The 23,136-nt window shown below is 40.0% G+C and overlaps 1 protein-coding gene across 4 annotated transcripts in view; it reads left to right on the forward strand.

The window, feature by feature from the left end:
* The first annotated feature begins 17,326 nt into the window (after nt 1-17,326).
* CNKSR2 (connector enhancer of kinase suppressor of Ras 2) overlaps nt 17,327-23,136 on the forward strand; it is a 257,232-nt gene continuing 251,422 nt past the window's right edge. For all 4 annotated transcript variants that reach the window (XM_032619801.1, XM_032619802.1, XM_032619803.1 and 1 more), the window contains exon 1: nt 17,327-17,390. In XM_032619801.1, the coding sequence (XP_032475692.1) occupies nt 17,327-17,390 (64 nt within the window). The remainder of the gene's footprint in view (nt 17,391-23,136) is intronic.

Consider the following 23,136-nt stretch of genomic DNA (forward strand, 5'->3'; position numbering starts at 1 on the left):
TTAACAGAATACTTCTGATTATACTAACAGTTTTTGAAAAAGACTTAATAGCTTGCTATTTTTACATATTTATGTTCTAATGGACCAAGAAAAATTGAGTAATCAATACAATATTAAAAAGCCATGATACAAGAGAAACTCATTGCATATAGGAAAACAATATCCCTACCCCCAAAGCAAGATCACACTGGGTACCTAATATAATTTCTGAATAGTGTTTTTAATTTTAATTTTAATTTCTGAATAGTCAGCCTGCCGATGCAGGGGACATGGGTCCGTGCCCCGGTCCGGGAAGATCCCACATGCCGCGGAGCGGCTGGGTCCGTGAGCCATGGCCGCTGAGCCTGCGCGTCCGGAGCCTGTGCTCCGCAACAGGAGAGGCCACAGCAGTGAGAGGCCCGCGTACCCGAAAAAAAAAAAAAAAGCAGATAAACATATTCTTTTAAGAAACATAACCAAAGAAATGCAATTAGTGTTAAGGCTTCAAACTAGTCATCTTTGGGATGTTGATATAATTCAAAACATTTTGGGAACTTTTAAAACATTGCTTTCAGTAATTTTATGTGACTGCTTTTAAAAATATCTATTTTATAGCTCTTTTTATTTCTTAACCGAAAACAGTATTAGCTAATCGGAGCATCAAATTTACTGACCAGACATGGCTTCAGATGAATTTTGACTATCAAAGTTATCCTCAAAGATAAAAAGGTTGCCAGTTTTGAAGATATTTAGAAGACTGTGCTACAAATTCTATGCAATTTGAATAATATTACCTTATATTTGTAAGTTTACAGTGATTTTGAATACATTTTGTCATTTGCACTTCATGACAATTCTAAGAATGGGAATTCCCATATTGCAGATGAAAATACTGAGGATTAGTGGGCTTATATGATTTGCCCAGTATTGCAGAGCCTTGAACTTGAAGTTTAGACAGAAGGCCCAACTCTTCTCACTCCTAATTTAGCCCTCTTTCTAAGTACACCATATCACTTTGCAATTCTACATGTTCTGGCAAGTTTATTTTTCTTATAATTTTTTTAAACATCTTTATTGGAGTATAATTGGGTGACAGTGGTGTGTTAGTTTCTGCTTTATAACAAAGTGAATCAGTTATACATATACATATGTTCCCATATCTCTTCCCTCTTGCGTCTCCCTCCCTCCCACCCTCCCTATCCCACCCCTCTAGGTGGTCACAAAGCACCGAGCTGATCTCCCTGTGCTATGCGGCTGCTTCCCACTAGCTATCTATTTTACATTTGGTAGTGTATATATGTCCATGCCACTCTCTCACTTTGTCACAGCTTACCCTTCCCCCTCCCCATATCCTCAAGTCCATGCTCTAGTAGGTCTGTGTCTTTATTCCCGTCTTACCCCTAGGTTCTTCATGACCTTTTTTTTTTTCTTAGATTCCATATATGTGTGTTAGCATACGGTATTTGTTTTTCTCTTTCTGACTTACTTCACTCTGTATGACAGACTCTAGGTCCATCCACCTCACTACAAATAACTCAATTTCGTTTCTTTTTATGGCTGAGTAATTTTATATGAAATATATTTTCATATAAGTTGTAATAATATAATTACGTAGCTGCTCTATAATTTTGATGAGGACATATACTTCAGTGAAAACTAAGGTTTGCTACTGAAAACATCCTTAACTTTGCCTTTTGAAATTACACATTCAGATTAATAACTAAGCACATGTAAATCCTCAAATCATTGTTTCAAAATTTCCGGACATATGGTACCATAAGAGTCATTGCATCAGAACAACCAGTCCTTGACAACAATTTAAAAATCTGGACACATTCAAAGGAAAATAAATAATAATGTACCCTTTTACTGAATGGCCATAATCTGCCATGAAATAAACCACAAAATAAGACTGTTTTCATAGAATATTAAAAGTAGCCACATGCCAATGGACAAAAGCTTGGTAATTATGCCTTCAAACAGGACTTTTGCAGAAAGTTATTTGCTTGGGAAGCAAGAAAATGCTGTCAGATTCTCATTATCAACTGATTCCTGTTTCTTCTATCACATTCCAAATCCCATTAAAATTGGGTTAACATAATTATTTGACATTGGAAACAGTATCTCTCCTCTAAGTAGAAAAGATGTGTGGCTTGAAGTCAAGCTTAGAAGTAATATATTGCTCTAAAAATAAGGTTTCTGACTTACAAGACATATGGTGAATCTTCATGAAGTCAGGGAGAGAAGAGGAGTTGTCATGAAATGTGCTCCATTAGAATTGCCAGGGGGACAGACTGTACTTTCCCACTAACAAATGTCCCTTTTTTAATGTGGTTGCCCCTATATTTTCTTATTACATGCACAATCCTTTCACTTTTTCCCTGTGAATATGTGAAATACTTCCTATTTTGAATTCCCAGAATTTATGTTTCTGTTTACTTATTAGAACTCAAAAGGTATATTGTATACCCACTGCATATAAAAATGGAATTAAAAAAAAAACATGCTGGAAAGGAGAAAATCATTCTACCCTTGGGGGTGGAGCCTGCTTGATTTGAGAAAGGCTCCATGGAGGAATTTACATTTCAGTAGGGTCTTGATGGGTGAGAAGGGTACTTGAAGAGCTAACAAGAGAAGTAAGACTTTGTTTTCTGATGTGGCTAATGCAAAGTGTTCTAGGGAATGGATAGAAACAGAGAGGTAAAACTAGGCTGGGGTCAGCCTGTAAATGATTTCAAACACCATGCAAGGGATTTCAGTCATTATGCTCTTGTCAGTCACAGTAGACACTTCTGGTTTTAACTAAAATATTTTTAAATGTTTACTAGAGTAATACATGCACAAGACTTAATAATCTAATGGTATAGAAGGACTTACATGAGCAAACCATAGTCATCTTCCCCACTCTTAAGAACTCCCATTTTAACTCATTTAAGCCGATTGTCACTATTAATAAATTTGTTTAGGACACTATCCATGGACTTTCTGCCAATGCATAAGAGGATTTACCTAATTCATACCAAATCTACTACTTCATTAATTCTCCCCAATGTGATTATTTTCAGCTCCTACATTTCTTACCATTGTAACTTTAAGGAATATATTTACTGTTTATTTCCTTTTCATCAACTCTATAAAGTAACTCTTGACTCTTTGCTATGCAAAAGGAGTGTCTCAGCACTTCTATTTTTCCCCCTTAGTTTTCTTCCCTCCTTGAAATCTACTTTATCTGACATTAATATAGGCACTTTTGCTTATTTTTAATTAATATTTGCTCAATATATCTTTTTCCATCCTTTTACTTTCAACTTGCCTATACTGTCATATTTGGAGTTTCTTGTAGACAGCATATAGTTTCATCATGGTTTTTTTCCCACAAATTTTTATTTCTTCAACAGGAGTATATAGAATATTAGGTAGAATAATATGCTTTATGACATTGAGAATCAGGTTGTGATATATTTTATTTTATTGTGCTAATGAGGGTTCAGTGGGAAGGATAATGAATAGGATTTTTTTAAATTGAAGTATAGTTGAATTACAATGTGTTAATTACTGCTGTACATCAAAGTGACCCAGTTATTTATATATATATATATATATATACATACATATACATATATATACATATACATATATATATACATCCTTTTTCATATTCTTTTCCATTTTGGTTTATCACAGGATATTGAATATAGTTCCCTGTGCTATACAGTAGGACCTTGTTGTTAGCTGCAGCATGTTTTTTTAAATTCACTCTGCTAATCTGTCTTTTAATTGGTGAACTTAGATCCTTTAAGGTAATTTAAGGTAATTATCATAATGGTGGAGCTTAAGTCTGCCATTTTAATTCTTGTTTTCTGTTTGTTCTCTGTTTTTCACTTCTTTTTTCTTGTTCCTATCTTCCTGTAGGTTACTTGAATATTTTTAGAATTTCATTTTATAGATAGTTTTTGAGTATAACTCATATAGCTTTTTAGTGATCATTCTAGGTATTACATTATATATACATAACTTATTACAGTCTAGTGGTATCATCATTTTACCAATTCAATTGAAGTTTAGAAACCTTACCTTTCTTTATATGATTTTACACTCCCTCATTTGTACTATAATAGTCTTATATATATCCTCTATGCCCTATATCAGACTGTTATAATTATTACTTCAATCATCAGCCATAATTTAGAAAACCCGAAGGAAAGTCTATATTATACTGTATTTACCCATATTTTTGCATACCATGTTCTTTCTTCCTTCTGGATGTTCTACCATTCCTTCTTTTATCATTTCCTTTCTGTTTAGAGAACTTCTTTTAGCCATTCTTTTAAGGTAGATCTGCTGGTAAAATTTCTTAGTTTTCTTACATCTGAGAATATCTTGATTTACCCTTCATTCTTAGAGGATACTTTTGCTCAATATAAAATTCTGGGTTGACAATTCTTTTCTTTCAATGCTTGAAAGATGCTGTGCCACTTCTTTCTGGACTCTATGGTTTTCCTTTTTTATTTTTTTGTAGTATTTTTTTTATTGTGATAAAATACACGTAACATAAAATTTACCATTTTAAGCATTTTTAACTGTAAAATTCAGTGGCATTAAGTACATTCACAATGTTGTATAACCAACACCACTATCCATTTCCAAAACTTACCAATTAAACAATAACTCCCCATTCTCCCCTGCCCCAGTCCCTAGTAATCACTATTCTCCTTTCTGTCTCTGTGAATCTGCATATTCTAGGTACTTCATATAAGTGGAATTATACAATAGTCATCCTTTTGTGTTTGGCTTATTTCACTTAGCATAGGGTTTTCAAGGTTCATCCATGTGGTAGCATGTATCAGAACTCCAATCCTTTTTAAGGATAAATAACATTTCATTGTATGCATATACCACATTTGTTTATAAATTCATCTGTTGATCAACATTTGGGGTATTTACACCTTTTAGCTATTGTGAATAATGTTGCTATGAACATTGATGTACAAGTATCTGATTGAGTCCGTGCTTTCAAATTCATTTGGATATATACCTAGAAGTAGAATTGCTAAATCATATGGTGATCCTTTTTAATTTTTTGAGGAACTGCCAAACCATTTTCTACAGTAGCTACACCGTTTTACATTCCCAGAAGCAATGTACAAGTGTTCCAATTTCTCCATATCCTCACCAACACTTGTTATTTTCTGGTTTTTTATAGTAGCCAACTAAATGAGTATTAAGTACTACCTCACTGTAGTTTTCATTTGCATTTCCTTAATGATTAGTGATGGTGAATGTTTTTTTCATGTGCTTTTTGGCCATTTGTATATCTTCTTGGGAGAAATGTCTATTCAAGTCCTTTGCCATTTTTTTAGATGGCTTGCTTATTTTTTTGTTCTTAGGTTGTAGGAGATCTTTAATACTCTGGATGTTAATTCCTGATTGGATATATGATTTGTAAATATTTTCTTCCATTCTGTGGGTTGTCTTTTTACTTTCTTGATAATGTCCTTAAACACAAAATTTTTAATTTTGACTAAGCTCAATTTAACTATTTTTTCTCTCATTGCCTGTGCATTTTTTGTCATATGTAAGAAATCACTGCCAAATTCAATGTCATGGAGATTGTCTCCAGTGTTTTCTTCAAAGAGTTTTATACTTTTAGCTCTTACATTTATGTCTTGGATCCATTTTGAGTTTTTGTATATGGTGTAAGGCAAGGGTCCAAATTCATTTTCTTGCATGTAAATTTGTTTTTGTTTTTTTGCTTTTTTATTTTTTAATGTTTCCATTGGGGAACAAGAACTTGAAGCTTCCTAGTTTGCAATCTTGCTTACATCCTTCTGGATTCCATGGTTTCTGATGAGAAATCAACTGTCGTTCAAATTATTTTTCCCTATAGGTAAGGTCTTGTTTCTGTCTGACTGCTTTCAAGATTTTTGTTTTCTTTTGTTTTGCTTTAGTTTTCAGAAATTTGAGCATGACATGCCTTGGTTTGACTTTGTTTGGTTATCTTGTTTGGAATTCATTCAGCCTCCTGAATCTGTAGGTTTATGTCTTTTGCCACTTTGGGGAAGTTTTCAGCCATTATTTCTTTGAGTCCTTTTTCAGTACTGCCCTTTTTCTCCTTTCCTACAGGACTCCAATGACATGAATGTTAGATCTTTTGTTTTTGTGCCACAGGTCCCTGAGGCTCTGTTCTTTTTTTGTTTTGTTTAAGTCTATTTCCTCTTTGCTGTTCAGATTTGGTAATTTCTATTATACTATCTTTCTTTGTATTTTGATTATTATTTTTGCCTGTGTTGGGTCTTTGTTGCTGCATGCAGGCTTTCTCTACTTGTGGTGAGCAGGAGCTACTCTTCATTGTGGTGCGCGGGCTTCTCATTGTGGTGGCTTCTCTTGTTTCGGAGCACAGGCTCTAGGTGCAGGGGCTTCAGTAGTTGCGGTGCATGGGCTCAGTAGTTGTGGCTCACGGGCTCTAGAGCACAGGCTCAGTAGTTGTGGCGCACAGGCTTAGTTGTTCTGCAGCATGTGGGATCTTCCCAGATCAGGGACCGAACCCATGTCCCCTGCATTGGCAGGCAGATTCTTAACCACTGCGCCACCAGGGAAGTCCCTATACTATCTTTCAATTCATTGATTCTTTCCTGAGTCACCTCCATTTTGCTGTTTCACCTCTACATTGAATTTTTATTCCAGTTATTGTATTCTTGAGTTCTTAAATTTCATTTGCTTCTTTTTTGTCTTCTATTTCTTTGCTGAGCTTTTCTATTTTTTCATATATTTCAAGTGTGTTTTTAATTGTTTATTGAAGCTTTTTAATGATGGCTGCTTTAAAATCTTTGTCAGATAATTCTCACATTTCCGTTATCTTGTTGTTGCCAGTTATTGTCTTTTTCCATTCACTTGGAGATTTTAATGGGTCTTAGTATGACAGGTGAATTTCAATTGAAATCTGGACATTTTGGGCATTATGTTATGGGCCTCTGGATCTTACATAAACCTTTGTTTTTAGTTGTGACACCACTCCAAAAGAGGAAGCAGGGGTGTGGCCCTCTTTCAGCCAGGTGTCATAAAAGTCCAAGTTCCCCACTCAGCCTTCACTGACACCTGAAAGTGGGGCTTCTCATTACTGTTGGGCCATGGTTGGAGTTCTGACTTTCCTACAGACTTCCACGAATACCTCCCAGGCTGGGAGGGGTAGAAGTGTTTCATTACTTAAGCTCACCATTTGGACTCTGCTGACATCATGGGATGTGAGGTGGTATCATTACTGCTGGGCAGTGATCAAAGTCTTTACTCTCCACAAGGACTCCTCCAACACCACTACAGCAGAGAAGGGGATACTCTGTTACTGCTGGGTGGAAGAAGCAATCCATGTTCCTCCGACACTGGAAGTGGTGTGGGGGAGATCATTACTGCCTGGCAAGGATGAAAGACCCAGTTCCACTTTGGCATTCTCTGAAACCACCATGGCAGGGGTGTTGGAGTGCCTTGCTATACCTTGGCAAATTTAAAGAAGTCTAGGTGCCCTACTTTGCCTTTGCTGGCAAAGGTGGGGGTGGGGTTCAGTTTTCCATGTGGTGTTTGGTTGGAGTAGAGTGGTTACTGTCTCAATGTTTTCTGCCTTCCTAGGCTGCCCCTTTCCTGGTCATTTAACTAGAGAACTCAGGCTTTTCTTGGGACTCTTTTGTCCGTGCCTTTGGTGTTTCCAGGTTGCTAGCTTCTTCAGCTCTAAGTCTGAGATGAACAAAAAATAAACAACCTGGGAAACTCACCACTGAGTCATTCCTTGGGTCTGAGTTCCCTTGCTTGTCTTCTTTCTTCTCCTTACCTTTCAAAGTCTTCTTATGTTTGTTTTATATATACTGTCCAGGGTTTTTAGTTGTATTTAGTGGGAGGACTAGGGAAATGTACCTCTCCTTGGTCTTTCTGTAAGTGGAAGCGCCCCTCCTTAAATTATACACATAAATCAGATCATGTTTCTGACCTGCTTATAAGCCTTAAAGGTTTTTCACTGCACTCCAAGCTAGTTACCACATGGACTTAGAAGACCGTTTTTTCCAACTCCAGCCTATTTCTCTAGCCTCTTTCATGCCCTCGCCCATTCACTATGATTCATGCTGACTTCCTTTCTGTTCCTCAATCACATCAAACTCTTTATTGCCCCAGGGACTTTACAAATGCTTTTACTTCTCCCTTGAATGAGTTATTTCTGATCTTGGCCTGCCTGTATTTTTTGTATATCTCAACACTGTGCCTAAAAGTCACCTACTCAGGGAAGTCTTCTCTGATCACTGTAAGGAGTTTCCCCTCTCCCTTGCTGCAGTTGTTCTCTATCACTACACGTTGTACATTTCATGCCAGTATTTTTCATGATTTGCATTTATATATACATATTTTGTTTGCTTACTAGTGTATTGTATGTTTTCCACTAGATTGTAAACTTCACAGGCTCAGTAGCCATATTCATTATATTTACTAGTTTATCCATGGTGCTTAGCCAAGTCCCTGGTACACAGTAACCATTTAATAAATGTCTGCTGAATGAATGAATGGAGACAAAACATTATACAATGTACAAATTACATTGCCGTTTTATAATCTAGAAAGATGCTTATTTATTTGGTATGCATTCATACTTTCATATTGTGAAATACACCAAAAATACTTTTGTTTGTCTCTGTCATTTTGCTTGCTACCTTATGTCAAAACTATCTATTTGTATGCTTTCTTTTGTTTATAGGATTCAAGGACAGCTACCATGTTTTACTCATTTTTGTATCTATATTCCTTAGCACATGGCCTATACCGAGTAGATGCTCATGATGAAAAATCAATAAATGATAGCTTCTGCAATGTGCTACAAAGTACTTGAAATAGTTCCTAAGAGACACTAAACAAACCAAAATATTTTCATTACTTAGATGACCCAAATAACTAAGTTTCCTTTCAAAATCAAGAAAATATCAAAAGCAGTGACAAACTTACATGCCTCTCTCTCTTTCTGGATACAGTTCTTGGTCAGTGGGAATAAATGATTTTTTCCACTTGGTATGAGCATCCTTAATTTTCCAATCTTCCTAGAAGTAAATAAGACCCATTTGAGAAAAAATGACAATATCTATGGAGAAAGAAAGAAATCTTCTTTTCCCACTCCCCATCTTTATTCCTCTGTAGTCTGTCAATTATTAGCCAAGGATCAAACAATTTGTCTCCTACCTTAAGTACTTTTTATGTTTAAAATTTTTGATTTATAGATCTGTATTAATTTATAAATAGAACCTCTGAACTGATCTAGCATCAATTTTGCCAGTTCACGTTTGCAACTACAAATAAGACTGCTAAATGTTCAGACGAAAATGGACCTAACATCTTGAATGTGAGGGAATTCCCTAAGAGCTAGATGTTTTGTAAATAAATAATGTTAACGCTCAGAAGAAAGGGTTTAGATCAGGTTTTTTTTTTTATCCTGCAATATTAACACAGGGTTTTTCTTTCATTAGTTATGGGGTTATTTTAGGGAGCCCCAATGATTGAAGCAAATGCAGTCTTTTCAAATTTGAAATCCAGCTCCTGCTGCTGCTGTTGCTGCTGATTTACTAGGCCAGGGCTGGACTGGCCTAGTTTATCCAGGCAGAGGTTTAGCAGAACTCACTCCTTTTGGGAGTATTTATGGACTTCCGAGATCAGATCTGTGCCAAGTGGTCAAGCAGTACCTAAGCAGCAGCATGGTGGCAGCTGCTAGGTTGGTTTATCACACCTCCATAGATTCAGGCTGTAAGGCAAAAACAACCCCAAATGAATTTGGAAAGTTTATTATTTACACAGACAGCAACACAATATCAGCATGGTGTCAACTCCCCATGTCCCTAGTCCCACAGGATGATACCAAACTGGAGGGGCCAGATGACAGATGATACAAGTGGTGGGTCACTCTGTCATTGAGGAGCCAACTCTAAACTATAGGTGAATGGTTCTTTAGTCTGAAGCTGCACCTGAAGCCGCTGTGAGATGGCAAGTCCCATGCCTCACTGGAACCAGGGTGGCAGATAAGAAATGGACTTGGGATAGCTCCTCACAGGATCATCTTGCCATGTTCCAGGAAAGATCACAGGGCATTTTGCCATGACATGTGTCAGACTGTGGTTGAGCCTTGCATACACAGCCTATGCAGAGATGTGCAAGATGACCAGAGTGCCATGGTAAAGCTGTTCTCCTATAATCTGATGAGGAGGTGAGGATTTCAAAGTCAACCTAGTTAAAAGGGCCATCATTCTATAAGTGGTAAAAGTATAATCAGATAAGGGTAGGGATCATCAATAGCTCCTGGGATTTCATCAGAAAATAGTATTGCAAATGGTAGTGGTAAACTGAAGAATTGTTACCATTCATCATGGAGCCATCTGAATAAGATATACACCTAGGTGGGTTATGAGGAAGAAGGAAAACCAACTTGTGAAAAAGTTGATGGCGTATATACCAAGCCTTCCCATTTTGACATCCGGTTCTTCCACAGTATCAATAAAGCCACGAGGGATATCTAAACTGACAAAAACACCAGATTTTTCTTCTCAGTTCTTACTGGAACATCATTTTTGCATTTCACACAATTTTGCACTCTTTTCTATCTGAAACTCTTTTTTCATTGGGTTTCCATGACATTGCATTCTCTTGGTTCTCCTTATAATTTTTTTATTTTCTCTTTCTCTTCTGTGGGCTTCCTCCATGGGCATCTCATGCTCTCCTGGTCCTCATTCATATTCTTGTTTTAGTAGTGACTTTCAAGTCTGTATCTTCAGCCCTTATATGTGAATGCAGAAACTGCCTACTGGAAAACCCTTCTCAGCTGTCCCATGGGTATCTCATGTTTAGAGTGTCCACAACAGAATATCTCAGATCACTTCCCTCTTCCAAATCCACTTTTATTTTTTATTTTAGATGGAGAAGAAATAATTTACCCATTCACTAAAGCTAGAATCATGCAAATCATTCTTGATATTGCTCTTTTCCTAACCTTTCATATCCAATCAGTCACCAAGTTCTCCTGAATATTTATTAAATTCATCCCCTTCTCTCCATCCTCACCTTCACTGATCTATTTCTGACCCAAGACATCTCTTCATTGGTCTATTGCCACATCCTTCAAACTGACTTCTCCCTCCATCCTGTCCCTCTCAAATCTGTGCTCTCCATGGCTGCCAGCCAATATAAAACATAAATATATAAATATGACCAAGTCACTTTATTGCTTAAAATCCTTATATGGCTCTATCTTTTTAGGTTACATTTTAGTTTGAATTTTTCCCCCTGATCTGGCTATTGCCCACCCCTCCCACCTCATCTCCCATTACCTCTTGCTTTGCTTTTCAACTCTAGCCATCCAGGCACCTCTACATAGTGCTCTATAACTGCTCACACATATAGTCTTCCTCCCAGTTGTTAGGTACCCTTCTGTGCATAGTACAGGGTACATCTATCATTGCATTTATCACATTATCCTATTAAATTAATTGTGATTGTTTCTGTTTCCCCTACCAGTCTATGAGCATCTTGGTCATCTTTGCATTCACAAAATCAAGCTCATTTTTCTGATTAAAGGATACAACTTGGGCCACCACATTGGTAGTGTTCAAGAAATGTTTATTTAACAGTAAGTTTATACGCTTTTCATTAATGGCTGCTAAGTGCACCAGAAACTTCCCTGATGGGCTAGGGCTAGTTAAGAAATCTAGGTTTCCTAATCTTAGGTGGGCTCTGGGATTTTTATTAGATTGTGATTAATAAAAATCTAACAGCAGGGAATACCTGGAAAGAGCCCTAAAAAAAACCCCTATTGGGATAACTTCAACTCCAGCCAATTTTTCTTCTCTCAGAGATGACTGCTATGAATCTTGGTCTGGAAAGGACATGGCTTGATTTAATACAATTTACCCTTGAGGCAGAACAGCAAAGAAAGGATTCTACTAATTTAATTATAGTCTCAGGGTGCTTCACCCTGATAATCTAAAGGGAGGTTTGGCCCAGAGAAGCACACTTGGAGGCCCATTTACAGTTAAAGATCTCTTCATACTTGCTTCTCTATTGGAGGCATAGACAGATTGCTATGAGGCTTTAGTTCTTTACTCATAGCTATTAGTTGAATTATACTACAAGAAAATAAAAACATTGTTCCAGAAATTTTGCTTAACTTTCTCTGGAGCAAGTTTTATATATTGTTCCTAAGAATAACTTGTATCTTGTTTAATCACTACTAGTCTCATCAGAATTGCCTAGCTAATTTTTCTGATCAAGGTATACAACTGGGCCATCACAGAACACCTGCTTTTAGAATTATAGGAAAGGTTTGGGCAAAACTAAGTGGAAAAAAGAGGGCTCCCATCCCTTCCTCTCTTTTAGGACAGGGACGACCCACACAGCTGTTCTGTGTTGTCACTTCTCACTAATCATTCAAAAATGAAAGATAAAAGAGAGAAAAAAATTTCTGATAATATATTAATCATTAAAAAAGCAAGAAATCTAAACATTAAGCAGAGAGCTATAGCAAAAACACAATCTAAACAAACTGGGAAAACCACCAGAACAGGCTCTGCAAGACATTTTGTCTAAATGTTAAATAAGTAAAAAACATTAAAATATGTCTTGCCTGGCAAGTCTGAGGTCTGATGCTGAACAAGCTTCTTAGCAGAAGAATAGGAAGTGAAGATTAAAGCCCCTATAAAAATAACCTAGGTTAGAAATGTGGAGGTTAGAAATCTTTAACTTGCAGCTCCAGAAGAAACATTCACATTATTTACTCCTGTCTTTGGCCCCAAAGAGAAAAAGGCTTTAGGCTCCTCCCCCATCTGCCCTCATCCCTAAGAGTCAGATGCATTGAGCACCTAGACTCTAGTCAGAGAACCTTTGTAAATTTCATATCTGAAGTACTTAGGCTCATTACATATACAAAATCTTAACTGAAAATACTTTGGTCAAGAGATTTTTTATTGGACTCTAGAGGGTCTAAAAGACAAAAAAGACAAAACTGTAACAATTGGATTAAACGATGATTTAAAGTGGTTTATTTTTTTTAATTAATTAATTATTTGGCTGCGTTGGGTCTTCATTGCTGCGGGTGGGCTTTCTCTAGGTGGGGCAAGCGTGGGCTACTCTTCGTTGCGGTGCGCGGGCTTCTCATTGCAGTGGCTTCTCTTGCTATGGAGCACGGGCTCTAGGCTCGTGGGCTTCAGTAGTTGTGGCATGCAGGCTCAGTAGTTGTGGCTCGTTAAAGTGGTTTATTTTGATATGGTTGCAAACATCTCACGAGTTCTATGTCTCCAATTAATCAGTTTAATATTTCTCCTTTGCCTGCTTCCAAAAAGAATCCAAGTCTCCTTCCAAAGAATCAGTTTGGCTTTTATATCCAGATTGTTGAAGTATGTGTCACATATCATTTAGTGCAATGTTTTGATATGTACTTTATGATAACATACCTTTTCCCCTAATCTTTGAGATTTGTTCATTAAGAGAAGGCAAAACTAAGAGGTTGAAGTTTGTATGTAATAACGCTATACTAACAAAAATGGGGCGAGACATTAACACTGTGAATAATAGGCAAAAAAATATAAAAGCTAGTTTATTTGAAAAGTTGTGGAAAGAAAAATGCAGGATTTAGCTGAGGCATTTGGAGTTAAGAATAAAAGAGTGAACCCAAAGATGATTTAATCATTTTATTTTTCTTCTCCCCAAATCAAGACTATCTGAGTGAAGTCAGCTGTGTTCTTAACAAACTAAGTGAAATAATTAATGCCTATTATGCTATCAAAATCTAAGGCACATTTTTGATGTTTTGTAGGGGAAACCTCAGGAAGGACGACTTGGGAAAAATACCTAGGGCCTTGGTGAATGCTATTAGACAGTATAACCTCACACTCACATTTTGGCTAAGTCATTCCTAGTTTTTACAATTACTTTTCTAATAGTTATCTCAGGTGATTATATTAAATAAATTCCTTACTGTAACATTTATAAGAGGAGAACATGTACAACTTAATTCTGTGACGTAATTCTCAAAATCCTCTTTCTCTAGGACCTTTTATTTCATCTTCTTTGGTACTGGTTTTTCATGAAATATGTATCTTTTATTTTTACTGCATCCTGGTGTTCGGCATTTGTTTTGATACTCCATTCATTATGCAAACAATATCTCACTTTAAGCTTGCTTACAATATGATGTAGTCTGGTTGCTTGTCATACAAGCACAGTCAGGATATACTGTTTGGTGTTTCAGCCAAATTTCTTCACTTCCTATATTCTCACAGTTGGTACCGCGCAGGAACACTCACGGTGACTCTTAGCCTCCTTTGTAGTTAACTTTCTGATGAGACATATTCAGTTAACATTCAATAGACCTTCCCCTTCCAAAGTACTGTTCAGTTTGGAACACTGATACAAACCGTTTTACTAGTTTTAAAAGTCATATTCTGGAATCACCTTAACTTGGTACTACAATCATGCGTCATGAGCTCAGACAAATTACTTAACATCTGCAAGCTTTATTCATTAATTTATTCAACATTTATTGAACTATGTGTAATAGGCTCTGGGGATAGGAAGAAAATGTGATAGCCAAGAGTTTCTCATCTGTAAAACGTGGCTAATGATAGAGCTGTTTTTTTTTTTTGTTTTTTTTTTTTTTTATGCGTTACGCGGGCCTCTCACTGTTGTGGCCTCTCCCGTTGCGGAGGACAGGCTCCGGACGCGCAGGCTCAGCGGCCATGGCTCACGGGCCCAGCCGCTCCGCGGCATGTGGGATCTTCCCAGACCAGGGCACGAACCCGTGTCCCCTGCATCGGCAGGCAGACTCTCAACCACTGCGCCACCAGGGAAGCCCCGATAGAGCTGTTTTGAGGATAAAATATATGTAAAGTACTTAGCACAGTGCTCAGTAAATGTTCATTGTTATTATTAGCAGTATTATTTTGATCAAATTACTTTTAACATCTCCCTGTGACTGTAACCTCTAATGATTCACAATGCATCCATTCCATTACGTTTCTGAACATAAAGCTATTCCATAAAGTACTGATGCTGGAAATGACCTTTTCTAGAAATATTGATGCAATGTTCTGAGAACACTGGAATGTAGGCACTCCAAAATACAATACCTTTCACACCTGGTCAGCCAAGAAAAAAACTGTAAATCACAACCACGGTCTGGATTATGAAAGGGAAGTGCTATACCTGTACCGTCTGAGTGTAGACTTCTCTAGATAATCTACATTTCTTTCCAAATTCTCTCATATACTTTTTTTTTTTTTTTTGTGGTACGCGGGCCTCTTACTGTTTTGGCCTCTCCCATTGTAGAGCACAGGCTCCGGACGCGCAGGCTCAGCGGCCATGGCTCACGGGCCCAGTCACTCCGCGGCATGTGGGATCCTCCCGGACTGGGGCACGAACCCGTGTCCCCTGCATCGGCAGGCGGACTCTCAACCACTGCGCCACCAGGGAAGCCCTCTCATATACTTTTAAGTTTGTATTATTAGAAAAATAAATAACAAGCCTACAGACAGGCCATCTTAAGTTTTACTTGTTGTGTATCACTAGCCTGAAAAGATCAAAAATATTTTTACTGTGGTTTCAGCTCTTTGTGGCGGGGGAGGGGGCAGGTGGGGGTGATGTCAACTCATGTTAGTTGAGAAAAGTGGCAGCTCTGCATCTCATGCAATTGAACTAGAGAAAATGGGTTACTGCAAGAACTGGCAAAACCTATTGCCATTATTGCAATGGTTATAAAAATAAAATGAGTTTCTCTTTTACTCAGTGGAACTATTTAAGAATGACAAAGAGAAAACACCTACAACGGTGGCAGAGACTTTGCGTCCAAACGTTCTAGGATGAATTATTTGTCGTTTAAGTCGAGCCTCATTAGGTAAACTGTTTTACTAAGGACTGCACAGGAGCCTGTGTAAGATTTCGGAAGAACAGGAGTTTTGAAGAACCATGTTGTTTACACTCTGTCACTCATTTTCAAGCCCAGTGTTACCCTTCAGTTCTTACACAAGAATATCTGAAAACAAAAGGACATCCTCTAAAATGGGTACTGGGTGCTCTGAGCGTCGGAGGAGTTGGCCGAAAACCAGACACCAAGCCCTTCAAAAGGCACGTGGGGCCGAACCTCCCTCGGAATCGCCACGGCCGGCGCTCGAAGGCTCCAGGCTCCGCGCCTGACTTCCCAGGGCCGGTGCAGCACCGGGGGCGGTCCGACAGCACCGGCCCTCCTGCCTCGTCATCGCTGCGTTTCTGGCTGGCGGAGCCCGGTCCCCGTCCGCGGCATTCCACGCCTCCGTCTCCGCGGGCGTACGCGGGGCTGGGGAATCACCTCGGGAGCCCACTCAGCAGCGGGGAGGGCGGGAGCGAGGAAAGCCCGGGCTCCCGCTGTAACCCCCGAACTCAGCGGCGTCCCCCACCCCTCGGCGGCGGGGCCGCAGGTACCTCCTCAGCCGCCTCAGCATTCGGCGCTCAACTGGTGGGCAGCCCGTCCCGCCGCCGCCACGTCCACTCAGAGGCCCTTCGGAGCCGCGCTCCCGCCGCTGGCACCTGACTGACTGACTGACTGGCTGACCGACCGACCCGAGGTTGGAACCCGAGCCGCCGCCACGGCCGCCGCCGCCGCGCACGCGCTCCTCGCCCGCCTCCGTCCCGGGGCGGCCCGCGGGGCGGGAACGCGACGCTACGAGCCGCCCGCACCTGCCTGACTGACAGGCGGACCCCGGGATCGGGCCTCGTGCCGGGCCTCGTGCCGGCGCGCGCACGCGCACGCGCCTGGCGCGGCTGCCGTCGGCCCCGGGGGCGGGACCGCGCGGCAGCGAGCGGGCGGGGGGCTCGTGGTGCGCGCGCCCCGCACCCGAGGGCTGCGGAGAGATATTTTGGGTGGCAGGAGGCCCCTCGTCATTTCCGCCGGGCTGCTGGTCGTGCCGGGGGCTCCACTCTCGCGCACGAGGCGAACGGGCAAGTTGGCTGCGGGCGTGTGGCGGCAGCTCCTTCCATTAGCGCTGCGACCCTCGGCAGTGCAAGCCATGAAGTGAAGCCCCGGAGGGACGGAGACCCGAGCGGAGTTGCGGAGCCACGGCAGCAGCCGCCGCCTCAGCGGGGAGCGAGCAGACCCGGCGCGGAGCCGCGACCCCGGCGCCTTTCCCTCCCCGTCACCGCTCCCACCGCTGCAGCCGCGAGACTCAACACACAAAAGCCGCTTTCTCCGCGCCGCCCGCCCAGCGAGGCAGCAGCCAGCGAGGGACCCCACCTGAGGGCGGCTCGGGCTGCTGAGTTCGTTTTGTGTCTGAGCTCCGAGCTCCGCGCCCCGCGCGGAACCGACCCTGTGCTCATGGCTCTGATCATGGAACCGGTGAGCAAATGGTCTCCGAGTCAAGTAGTGGACTGGATGAAAGGTAATGCCCGCTGTGCGGAGGGCGAGGCGGCCCTGGAGCTCGGGGTCCCGGCGCACGGGAGGGAAGGGGCGCCCGCCGCGGCCGAGCCCGCCATCGGGGCTGCAGCCGGCTGATCGTGGGGCGCCGAGGGCAGCGGGGGACCTCCAGGGCTGACTGGGGCTCGGGATCCTGGTCTCCTATTGTCTCCAGCCAGTGGCTTCCCATCCGGAGAGGGGCGCGGAGAGCGCGGGGGTGGCCGGGGCGACCCGATGGGAGGCTGGGAGCCGGACGGCGGAATCCCTGTCAGTCTTTGCGGCTCCTAGCTCCCCTTGGTGCCCCCAGGCCGGGAGGACGTGCCAACCCTGCCTTCTCCCCTCAGGGAGGAGCCCCCAGGGACGGTCGCCCGTTCCCCGGCCCCTTTGTTCCTGGGAATCCTGACGCCCCCTTGGCGGCCGCCCCTGCCAAGTGCCTTTTCTTGCGCCAACTCTCCCTGCAACTTTTAAGCCCACATAATGGTGTCAGGACGCGGCCGCCGGGGTTTGGATCCGGAGAGCTCCCCCTCTTCCCCAGGTTGGGCTGAGGATGCTCGGGGGATGCGCTGCTTTGGGGGAGAGGAAAACATGCTTCCCCTGGGACAGCATCTGCGCTGGTATCTGTGGTTCCCTCCTGTGCATCCCCCCGCGTCCTTTGCCTCCTCCTCTTCTGGCGGCTTGAGGCTTTGAATCTTAAGGCTTTTTACTGGGGGCTCGACCCCAGGTGTAAAGTGATGCACATTCAAGTGTCCCCTCATTTATTCCATCTTGAAGACTCTCCCCTTTTTTCCCCTGGGCAATTTCTAATAACCATACTTAAAGACATTCGCCTTCTTAATCTCAAACGTGGGCTTTTTCTCTGTCCCTGGGCTTTCCTGCCTCACTATCTCCCTCTGTTGTCTGTTGTCTGAGTTAGAGGACCCTCTCCTCACGACCACTGCGCCCCCTCCCATCCCCAAGATTCCTAAGATTTGGGGAATGCTGACAGGGGATGGAGGGGATGGACAAAAAAGGATTCCTCGCCACGCTTGGGAGATGTTAAGAGTTTTGCTTGTGGTTATTCCTAGGCACAAACTCTGGGTAGATTAGTCAGGGCCCAAAGGCGTATCATTTGCAAATGCCGTTTCAAAGATGAGGGAGCCCCTTCTTAGGGCTTGCTTAGCAGTCAGACTTTCTAAGCTCCAGGTACTTTAGAATGAAAGTAGCGTGATTGGAAGTGATTGAGAGCAACAGAGGGAAACTCAATTTTTTTTTCTTTTTCCCCCGAGCCTTTTCAGCCTCTTGCTTGTCTTGTGGATTTTCCTTTATCCATTTGCTTTCCTTTTATTCCCTTACTTGCCCCTTTATTCTTCATTTATTTCGTTTTTCTTTTCTAATATGTGGAAAGTGCTTTGTAACTGCAAAGCGCAGTACAAATGAGAGTGTACTGAATTAAATCGAATTCATTATTTATCGACTGCCCCCGTGTGCGGTGCATTGTGCTAAGGTGCCGTGGGTGCCATGACTAAGACAAAGTCCTGCAGTGGCTCATTATTTTTTTCTGTTTCTTCTTCTGTTTTCATATTGCTATTGAAATTCTGCTCTCCTAGATTCCCACCGATTTTCCCCCCCTTCGGATTGTCAGATGCAGACAAACATCTAACTTCTGTGTTTCTCAGTCATGGAAGAAAGAGCCAGAGCACATGCGAAAAGCAAGACTGCTTAATTAAAACCCTTTCTTTGAATTTGCCTAAAAGATTACTTCAATTTGAGTCTTGTTACTGAAATACTCAGAGAAAAGCTATCTTGGCTCCTTGGGAGTCAGATTACCTTCAGAAGCTACCTCTCACAAATTCCCATGATGCTTGTAGTGAGTGCTGCATACTCCCATCTTCTTCACCTCCCACCCTCCCAGTACATTCTTGCACTTTCCCCACTCTCTACACTTTAGGTCCACTGAAGCATGTAGAACATATGATGTACATATTCTGACACACATTTTTAGTTTCTCAGTACACTAGTCCTTTAAAAATCTCTCCAGCCTAAAATGCAGCTTCTTTGGAGTTGGGCTTACATCATTAGCTGTGATTTTAAGTGATTGTTATATTTAAGTTGAATAACTTATTTTCATACCTGTTGGTGATGCATCTTAGAGCTATTTGAGAAGACAGAATTTGTGTATCTTTGTATACATTAGACTGGAAGAGAATAACTGATGTCATTATCTGTATATTTCAAGTCCCAAACTGCTTACTGCTGAAATTTCCATAATCTTCATATAAATTTGATTTGAGATATTATCAGAAAATAAGGTTTAAAAAACTACTAAGATGAAACAAACATTTCCTCAAATTAATTAACTTAATTAAGGTAACGTACACTATTAGCTTAATTAATCCCCCCCACCGTTTTCCCCAAGTAAACTTTACAAAATACACTTAAAAAATACTTTTCACCCTTTCTTCAGATGCACTAATATTTAAAAGTCAATTAATTTAGGCTGTAGCTTTGGAATGGCCAAACCTCATTTAATGTTGCATAATGTATAGTGTTATAAAGGCAGTACCAAAGGATGAACAGGACTTTTGAACAACTGCAGCATTGTGGGAGTTCTTTAAAACATGCTCCTAATGTGACAGTTTCATCATCCTTAACATTTAAGACATATATATGGCATATGCTTTCACCTAGTCACAATCGTAGATAGTTATAACTCTCTTTAGTAAGGTATATGCTTTATGCTCTTTCTAGGGTATTTTTTTCCTTCACTAAACAGAAAAGGAACCATTAAGCATATAAGAATAGCATGGCCATATGTTTAATGCTTCCAGACAATTTATAGAAGTGCATTAGAAACTCAGTCAGCAGAGAGGGAAATGAAGGGAAAAACCCCTGGCTGACAAGATTATTAAACTTTGGTAGAATATATTCAAGATTAATTATGAAGGACCATATATACACTGCAATTCACTTTAACTTATTACTTTTTATTAAAATATATTTGAGGGACACGTATTAAATTTATGTTAATTATTATTAAAAAACGCTATGAGGAAATACTTCCTATTTTTTTGCTCACCCCCAACTCCACTATTTGTGAAATCCAATACTCATTGAATTTTCTCCTGACAATAGAAATTTGATGTGACACAGTGTCAATGTTAGTTCCAGTAAATATATGAATTCCTCATGAGTCAGTAGAATAAGGATTTATATCCCACATTATCCTGATAGTACTTCAGGCTATTTGGAAACGTCTCATAGCCTTCAAAATTAATTTTAAAAATTAATTTTATAAAAATATTTTTTGAGAAAATCAAATACTCATCATTTAGTGCTTGCAACTAACCTTTTTCAGTTGGAAGTTACATTCAGTCCTCCTGTAGTTTTGACAAAATTTTAAAACATAAACCTTTTTACAGTGAATAAAAGCAAAGCAGTTATTGGGAAAAGCTATAGGTAGAAAAGTAGGCCAATAACTGTTTCTAATTTTTGCTCAGTCTGTTACTCTAAAATACATTATTTCTCAGCTCCTGTCTGTTCACTTGCAGGGCCTGGAAATATTTCATAATCTGCAGTTGCATGAGTCTACTTTTTTTGCCTTCTGAAATATAACAAAAACCTTTGAACACGTTTGGGCCCCTATTATTAATTTTATCATTAATTTTCCTTGTCCATGTCACACCCAATAATTCCAGTTTTTTTCTCACACCTTTTCTGCCTTTTGAAATTCTTTCAAAATATCCAGATGACTAAGATAAAGTTATTTTCCGGGGCCAGCTCCCTTTCTGACATTTTTTCCAGTGATCTTTAATCCCTTTCTGGATCAAATAAAATGGATTATTGTTTTCAGAGTCAACGGACAGGCCCCGCTTTGCTGATCTTCTCTTATGGTCTCTGTGACTTAGCTCCATGCACTCTTATGTTATTATGATTCCTAAAATCATCTAAATTTTTAAGATAGCCTCTGAAACCATCCCACAATTAACTGCTCTGGTCTTTCCTGTTTACTATAAACCATTTTCTTTAAGAAGCATTCACTGACTTCTAATTTCTGTCCTGATGACTCAGCCTTCTTGAGGACAGAAAATGAAATACATTATTTTAGGTATTAAAAAACAAAGATAAAGCCAACGTTTTGCATACAACCCTAAAAAGAGGAAAATGCAGTGATGAAATAAGGTCTGTTTAGTGTAAAAGTTTACATGCTCTAAAGGAAAATGTGTCCGATAACGGAAAGCAGTTTTGACAGGTACAATGCCCTTTAGTAATTTTTTTCCCCCTCATAGGACCCAGAGCTGAAGTTGAAATTTATCTTAATCAGGTGAAGGAAAATGTCAAAATTTTGAGTTAAACTGTTTTGAGAGAGAGATCAGAAATAATTTTGTGGCAGGAACTTGAGAAGTATACACCGTAAGGGAAAAAAATATGCTAAATGTTTAAATTGGCGCTATTACCTCTTTTTGAAAAATTAGGTTTTTTTCTCAATTGCAGCGTGACTAGATAGTAACCAACAATCACCTGCTTTGGATTTGACATTTTTGGAACAGGAATTCTTGTCATTTTATACAAAGAGGAGATTTACCTTTTTGATATGTAGAGTTTAGTTCACAAGAAACGTTTTGTTTGTAATGTCATTAACATTTGCTCCTTAAGGTAACACACATGATGTAGTGCATAGTAGGAAAAAAAAGAGTATATTTATGTAGATGTATTCTAGTTCTTAGATATTTACTTAGTACTTCAGCATGGAAGGTGCTTTGATGGATGAATTTAAATAATTCTCTGCTTTGGAGAAATTAGTCTCTGTAAGGGTTGGCAGTGACATTGGCAAACCTATGCCAAGACAGAGACAGGTACCAACTAGTACATTTGGTAAATTTTAAGAGTTTGCATATGTATACAAGCACCAGTGGAAAGAGAAGATGATGATTATAGTAAGTCAGGAAGGAATCCATGGGGAAGGTTTGAGCAACTGTTTAAGCAGTTTATTTAATTAAGGTATATTCTAAAAAAAAAAAAAAATTAAGGTATATTCTAAGAGGGATGTATTCTAAATGTAGAAGCACAGCAAGAGACTCTAGAGTTGAGATGGGGCGATTAACCAGAGGCGTTGAGTCTACGTTTGTCTGGTTGAAAGAGAAAGGAGGGCAGTACAGGGAAAGTGAGGGAGGAGCATGAGTAGGTGGCACAAAAGTACAAGAACAAATCTGCATTTCACAAAGACAGTAAAACTCTCATCATGTCCTGAGTTTAAATAAATACCACATTATAAAACTTTGGCTGCCAAAAATAAGCCCATTTCTGTTTCTCAGGAATAATTTGGAAATAATGTTAAAATGAGTTATTTTGAAGATTAATTACATCATTAACATTATGTTGTTGGATATTTAGAATTTTACTGATCCAAATTCTTACATGAAGAATGCAGATTGGCTTTTAAATGTTGATGTTGTTCTTAAAGCAATGATAAATTATCATTTTCATTCATAGCAGAGTGACCTCAGATTAGGACCTAACATTTTCTTAATGACTTTTAGCTTTCTATGTGACTTCCCTCACACACAAGGCTTATCGTGAAAGATGAAGCATTAGCTTCTATAAAGAGTCCTAGAAGGATGGATCATCAGTACTAATTTAAAGGTGGGGGAAAGGGAGGGTAAGTAATTTGAAAAACAAAATGGAGCCTAAAGCTTTATGTTTATGAGTTTGTCATGGATTAGTGTCTGGCTCAAGAATAGGCTCATTGTTTTGAA

The sequence above is a fragment of the Phocoena sinus genome, chromosome X (assembly GCF_008692025.1).
Source record: "Phocoena sinus isolate mPhoSin1 chromosome X, mPhoSin1.pri, whole genome shotgun sequence".
Classification (NCBI taxonomy): Eukaryota; Metazoa; Chordata; class Mammalia; order Artiodactyla; family Phocoenidae; genus Phocoena; species Phocoena sinus.